This window comes from Acipenser ruthenus, chromosome 7, assembly GCF_902713425.1.
Source record: "Acipenser ruthenus chromosome 7, fAciRut3.2 maternal haplotype, whole genome shotgun sequence".
NCBI lineage: Eukaryota > Metazoa > Chordata > Actinopteri > Acipenseriformes > Acipenseridae > Acipenser > Acipenser ruthenus.
In genome coordinates, this window is record NC_081195.1 from 452,804 (window position 1) to 460,000 (window position 7,197).

The 7,197-nt window shown below is 41.3% G+C and overlaps 1 protein-coding gene across 1 annotated transcript; it reads left to right on the plus strand.

Moving 5' to 3' along the window:
- The first annotated feature begins 2,275 nt into the window (after positions 1-2,275).
- Positions 2,276-4,684, plus strand: LOC117414654 (uncharacterized). The gene is made up of 2 exons (XM_034024420.3): positions 2,276-2,523; positions 2,855-4,684. The coding sequence occupies exon 2, from the start codon at positions 2,930-2,932 to the stop codon at positions 3,557-3,559; it is 630 nt and encodes a 209-aa protein (XP_033880311.1). The 5' UTR covers positions 2,276-2,523; positions 2,855-2,929; the 3' UTR covers positions 3,560-4,684.
- The last annotated feature ends 2,513 nt before the right edge of the window (positions 4,685-7,197 follow it).

Consider the following 7,197-nt stretch of genomic DNA (forward strand, 5'->3'; position numbering starts at 1 on the left):
GGATGTGCACATATTTCAAACACTGCGTTATATAGACAAACTGTTGCATTTCGGTGCCTTTGCTGTTGGTATCGTATCATGTTTTGATTGACCATTAAGCGATTAGGTCGAGAGGTATGGAACTGTGTGCAATTGTAGTGACGGTGGAGGTGATCCATTCCTTAGTTGCTGACAATCTCGGCACCATTCAGAAAGATTAATATTAGAGCGAGATGAATGCACCATCTAGTGGCTGCCTGAAGAAACTGCACACATCCTCATTGGATTGCACTGTGGGCCTTCTCGTTTGCATACTGTAACACTGATAAAGAGAACAAAATAGCAAAATCTATTAAATGATTACTTTTCACAAGTTTTTACAAAGGAGAATATAGACAACATGCCCCACATGTCGACCTGTTCCAATCCAGTTTAAAATAATTTTAGCATAACAGAGGCAGAAGTGTTAAAGGGACTAGGAGCTCTTAAAATAAACAAATCCCCTGGACAGGATGAGATCCTTCCAACAGTACTCAAAGAAATGAAAGAAGTTATTTACAAACCGTTAACCAAGATCATGCAACAGTCTCTTGACACGGGTTGTACCGACAGACTGGAGAATTGCAAACGTAATACCAATCCACAAAAAGAGAGACAAAACCGAACCAGGTAACTACAGACCAATAAACCTGACTTTTATTATATGTAAACTTATGGAAACTATAATAAGATCCAAAATGGAAAATTACCTATATGGTAACAATATCCTGGGAGACAGTCAGCATGGTTTTAGGAAAGGGAGATTGTGTCTAACTAACCTGCTTGACTTTTTTGAGGATACAACATCGACAATGGATAACAGCAAAGCATACGACATGGTTTATTTAGATTTCCAGAAAGCTTCTGACAAAGTCCTGCATAAAAGATTAATGAGGACCAATGATGTGTTGTTGTTACTGTTGTGATTTGATTGTGTTCCAGAAAGCAGTGAAGCAGGAGTTTATGTTGTCACAGAAATGTCTTCATCTAGACAATGTGGGGAAGCTATAAAAAAGGCCAACAAGATGCTGGGATATATTGTGAAAAGTGTTGAATTTAAATCAAGGGAAGTAATGTTAAAACTTTACAATGCATTAGTAAGACCTCACCTAGAATATTGTGTTCAGTTCTGGTCACCTCGTTACAAAAAGGATATTGCTGCTCTAGAAAGAGTGCAAAGAAGGGCAACCAGAATTATCCCGGGTTTAAAAGGCATGTCGTTTGCAGACAGGCTAAAATAATTGAATTGATTCAGTCTTGAAAAAAGAAGACTACGCTGTGATCTGATTCAAACATTCAAAATTCTAAAAGGTATAGACAATGTCAACCCAGGGGACTTTTTCGACCTGAAAAAAGAAACAAGTACCAGGGGTCACAAATGGAGATTAGATAAAGGAGCATTCAGAACAGAAAATAGGAGGCACTTTTTTACACAGAGAATTCTGAGGGTCTGGAACCAACTCCCCAGTAATGTTGTTGAAGCTGACACCCTGGGATCCTTCAAGAAGCTCCTTGATGAGATTCTGGGATCAATAAGCTACTAACAACCAAACGAGCAAGATGGGCTGAATAGCCTCCTCTCGTTTGTAAACTTTCTTATGCTCTTCTTATGTATTGTTACTATAATACAGTAAACATATGCTGTTTCACAATCACAACATCATTTTTTTATATAATGTCATAAATATTTTAAAACGCCCATTGAAAATGCTAGATGTCTCTCTAGCTCTACAGTATAGTATTAATTTATCATTTATTATTCATCTCTCAGCAGATTTTTAACATAACGTGAGTATGTATGTGTGTATGTATGTATGTATGTATGTATGTATGTATGTATGCATGTATGTATGTATGTGTGTATGTATGTATGTATGTATGCATGTATGTATGTATGTATGTATGTATGTATGTATGTATGTATGCATGCATGCATGCATGCATGCATGTATGTATGTATGTATGTATGTATGTATGTATGTATGTATGTATGTATGTATGTATGTATGTATGCATGTATGTATGTATGTATGTATGTATGTATGTATGCATGCATGTATGTATGTATGCATGTATGTATCTATTCATGTATAGCATCTATGCATAACCCTGGAAGTCCTCACCTCGCTCTCTGTTTGCTGTCCTTTCCCTTATTTAGTTATCTCTGTTTTTCTGTTGCCTGGTCACATTTGACTCACATGATCCTCCTGGTAAACAGAGCTGTCAGTAACAGGAGGAGCTGCTTGAGTGTGTACTCCTTACAGTTCATGAGACCCAATCAAGCGAAACACAGGACACTACAACCAGTAACAGGACTGAACTCCAACACAAAACACAACCCTTTCCATTCATAGACAATTGGTCCTGGAGCAACAAGGAGGGTTTTGTGTTTGTTTTCCAGCTCTCAGGAATTTAGTTCTTCTGTTTTCAGAGTTTTTGGCCTCGGTGGAAATGCTCCATTCACAAAAAAACTGCAACACATGAACAAGTCTGGACTGTGGAAAGGTGAGGCTCTTCAGTGTGGAGCGGAAACAGTGAAGGAGCGCATTAGGGTTTTACTTACAGTTTACTGTGTTTCTACTGCTTGATTTGTGTTTCGTGGAATATTGTAACATTTGTCTCTTTACTTACTCAATATCTTGGTATCCCTGAATTAAAAAAAATATGCTAGATATTTTAGTGAGCAAGACATCTCACAAGTAGAATGGTCTCCCAGAATGTTCTCAAGGAAAGCAGAACAACTGGGGATGTATATACCCACCTTCGCAGGGCATGGAAATGCATATTAAAAGATTATACATTTTGTAAATGTCACTTTCTCCTCATTTCATTGCAGCACAAAACAAGTCAATTCTGTGCAACTAGGAGGGGAGGGAGCACTCTCTGTGGTGATGCAGCAGCATCTTCAGCAATGAGCTCTTACTACACGGGTGCCAGCCCTCTGCATTACCATCCCGGCGTGCTCATGAGCACCAACCCTTACTGGCAGTGGAGGCCAGTGAGGGCAACGGGCCACGACCACCACTTCATGCCCCCCATCTACAGCAGCCGGCCCCTCACTCTGGTATCGAATGACTGGGGAGCGACGGGGGGCCAAGTGGAGTACCACCACTTCTACGGGTTTAACCCTTTCAGCACCATGAATCCTTACTTGTACTACCAAAGGCCGTACATGTACCCTCCTGTCTACCAGGGCTGCGGCAGCAGCATGCCTGAGCCTCAGAGCAGCGGAGGCTGGCCTGAGGGCTTCACCCTCAAAGGGGAGCTGCGCTGGGGGAAGCTGGAGAGGATCATCGGGGCCCGGAAGGAGGTTCCTGAATTCGTGAAGGATGACCTTCGCAGGGTCTACGGTACCTATCCTAAAACAGACGTAAGCATCACCTACCAGGGAGGGGAGTACCTGGTGAGGGGAGACCCCCGGGTGGGAGAGCAGGAGTACAAGCTGGAGAGGAAGGTCATCCGCCAGCCAAGCAGCCCCGAAGGGGACAGCGTGAGCGAGATCGTGGAGAGGAAAAAGAACAAAAAGAAGTCGAAGCGTTGACACACAGACAGTGTACCCAGAGGCTGCTGCCCCAGCTGTGGGGGTACTGTATCGGTGCTGCAGACATGCCACTCAACCCTAGCTCACACACAGGGGCTCCTTTCAGCAGCTCTTCAACTGACACAGTGAGCAGCAGCTGAAAGGACTAGGGCCCAACACAGATTTCAAAATAGTTTTGACAGATTTAAGATTTTTACCTTACGAGACCATATTGAAAATAATTCCAAGCGTTACATGAAGCTGCACACTAACATAAACATTTTATTTAGTGGCACTGTTCATTTTGGTGAAAAAATATTTTTTGTGCATCTAAATTATAGTCTAAAACAATTAAAATACAAAATGTGTTTATAATCTGTTCCATGTGATTGGTGGTTAATTGTTAAACTTGTAGTCTGACTGTGCTGTTCATGTATGGAGCTGCATGCTCACAATCAGTAGTAATTATTAGTAAATGGTAACTAGAGTGGAGGTGATTTGCATGTGTTGAACTGTATCCCAGTGCAGTGCCTGTAGCAGTGGCCATGCACCTCACTAATTCCTATGGCACTTCATCGACATGCATTTAACGAAGAGGGTTGAGAGCAGGGTTATCTGTGCAAACAGAACACAACCCACAGGAAATTATATAACAAACCTCGAACCTTGAGCTGCGGAGACACACACGGATTACCCTGCTTTCCAGACACAACACGTCAGGCGTTTGCTGCTGTGATTATTTATATTAAAGGGAAGTGTATCCCTTTCCAGATTGCTGATTAAACAGGTGCAGGAAACACAACTATGAAGGTAGAGAGCGTGTGCACACACACAGTCTGAGGCACACAGCGTTCGTGTATTGCAGTGCAGTAGTTGGGGTGCGTGTGCACACACACAGTGTTTGTGTATTGTAGTGCAGTAGTGGTAAAGTCAGGATGCTGCGGTGAATAAGATGTTTGCTGGTGGGTCGAGACATCAAGAATCCTGCACTGTCACTACAGCCCTGCAGCTGCAACTTTTATCTGTGACTTCACACCATATTCACAAAGCCTGTCCTCTGCAGTTTTGCACCATTCTGCGATGTTACCAGTATGCTGTTTCATTTGAAAGATAAAAGCTCTGTAACCCACATGCAATAAAACAGGTTATGGCACTACATTGTTTGCATATTTTTTTTGTATTACTTTCTCAACATGTTTATTCTCAGCATTTGATTTGCAAAAATGAGAGATCACTCCCAAAGATAAGAGTCTTCGACAAACACGTCTTGCCGTTTATTGTATTGAGCTCTGTGTTAGCTTTTAGTGTCCGGTTGTTTCTAAGAAGCTAAAGTATTTGTTTGAATGTAATTATTTTCCTGTAAAGATAAAGTGTTTTCTGTTTTCTGTTTGTCTTCCTTCCAGCAGTATGACAGTCTTATCAGCTCTCTATCATTGCAGCAAGATTGAGTCAAGAGGCGTGTATGTGTATAGTCGAAAGGGGAGTGTCCATTATCGAGCTCTCAGAATCTGCGGTGCACCTACAGATACACAATCTCTTCAGTATGTTTGAACCTGAGATACAGAGATTTACCAAGGGAGTGTCCATATGACGCAGGTCTTCACATGCTGGGATTAATCAAGGCAATGGCGTTTTTATTACACACCTCATGCCCTTCAAGTAGTAAAATCAACAACTTCCACAAGCCAACTGTTCTGGTAGGAATGGCTGTCTTTAAAAAAACAGATATTTTTCCTCTTAACCCATTGTGAAAAAATGTATATATCATTTTTTTTTTGCATGTACAATTTTGTTTCTACCATTTTCTTGAAAATGTATCACTGAAACCAGCATTGAAGAATGTGGTTTTACAACAGTTTTAATAACATCAACATAAAATGATGCCATACCAGTACCGGTACGAGAAGCTGATGACTAAACTACCTTTCAGTTTTAACAGAAATCCCTTTCCACAGCCATGCACAGAACACATGTAAACAGAGTAAGAAAGTGCAGTCCTCTTTGAGCGTGCCGTGCTAGCAGCACACACCCATTCGTTCTGTGGTGTGGCGTTCAATGCGATTTTCCTAAGGTATGGCATTGGGATAATCAGATGCTGATGCATTGTTGCTAACACAGGGCGATGACTCAGTTCATAAGCCACTGTATCTGTTGATCGATCCCACCTACTCAACACACAGACACACCCCAGTTTGATCACATCGGTTTATGCTTTTCTTGGTTCCATCAGCCCTTATTTAATCAGTATGTGTAAAGTATACAGCTTCTCTCAGTCAGGTATTTAACCCGTGTGTATTGTATATGTGTGAAGTATACAGCTGCACAGTTTGCTGCATGCCTGCACAGAGGATATTGTGAGGCTGATTGCTTTAAAGAGAAGCAATGTGGCCACAGATGAGCCTGGAGCCAGTGAGGATGGATTAGATGAGCAGATTACTGAGAGGCTGGTGTGTATGTCTCTGATAATCAGCTGAAGGAAGCTCAGAGGATGGAGCGCATATCTCATGGGGTAGCATATAGTCTTCTATGCCTGGCTGGGTAATCCTATGTTGTCTATTCATATACACACAGATATAGTACATACATAAATCATATACTGTATTAACATGCTTATTTTTCAGTATGCATGCACCTGCTTACATTGATATTTCTGTACATGCAAAATGACGTCTGGACTGTAATAATGTGATAGACATGTGTGAAGATATAAAACGTGTTTATTTCTTTCACATTATTTACAAGATCATACACAGTACAGTAAACGTGGAGCTGGCTGGCCCAGAATCTGCTTGCCTCTGAAGTACCGAGCTTCAAGAACTGAACCCAGATGGGTTTGAGGAAATCAACCATCTATGGAATTCAGTTCTCAGAGCCAAGCACTCCCACTCCTCCAAAACAACACGACGAGCCCTGAAAAAAAAGCAATATCCTGTTACTAACATTATAAAAGCAGCCACTTTAAATGAGAGTGACAACGAAAGACTTGTAACTACTGATATTCACTTTATCTTGCACTGCAGTGTCATGCTCTCCAGTATCTCCCCTTGACTAATACACTGACATCGCTGTAAAGCGTGTGTTTGTTGAAACATGTTTATTTATTACATTGTATTTTACTCTATAATGCAATAGTAATGCAAGTATCACAGCCATGCATGATTGGAGCATTTAATCAATGTAGCCACTAGCTGACACAGCCAGAAGCAGCTCAGCGAATGGAATATTGTGCTGTTTTTATAACAACACCATATTGTCAAACACTCATGGATAATAACAATTTGTCAACTTTGAACATACAATATGAAGCAGCCGTGTAGCCTCGATGAGTTGTACTTGGTGAAAGAAAGGGTAGTCGGGTATTTTAACTTGAACAAGTTACACAGATGACACACTGGGACGCTTACAGTATGTACTGCAGTTTTCTTTACTTTGGACTCTGCAGCTCAGTGTTGTTTTTCAATACATTGGTAGCCAGCGATGAAGTGGAAAACTCCACACATTTCAATGGTAGAATAGAAACTCTACACGTGTGTGTCACAGAAATGAGTGAGAGTGCACATCACTGCTGTTAACCACAGAGACAGGTTCTTCAGCTGTGTGAAGGTCTATATGAACACTGAAGTTTGCTGAGTCAGCAAGAACATGCTTAAAACAAGAGC

Coding starts and splice junctions, on each gene's coding strand:
- LOC117414654 (XM_034024420.3), top strand. CDS start 2,930: ATGAGCTCTTACTACACGGGTGCCAGCCCTCTGCATTACCATCCCGGC.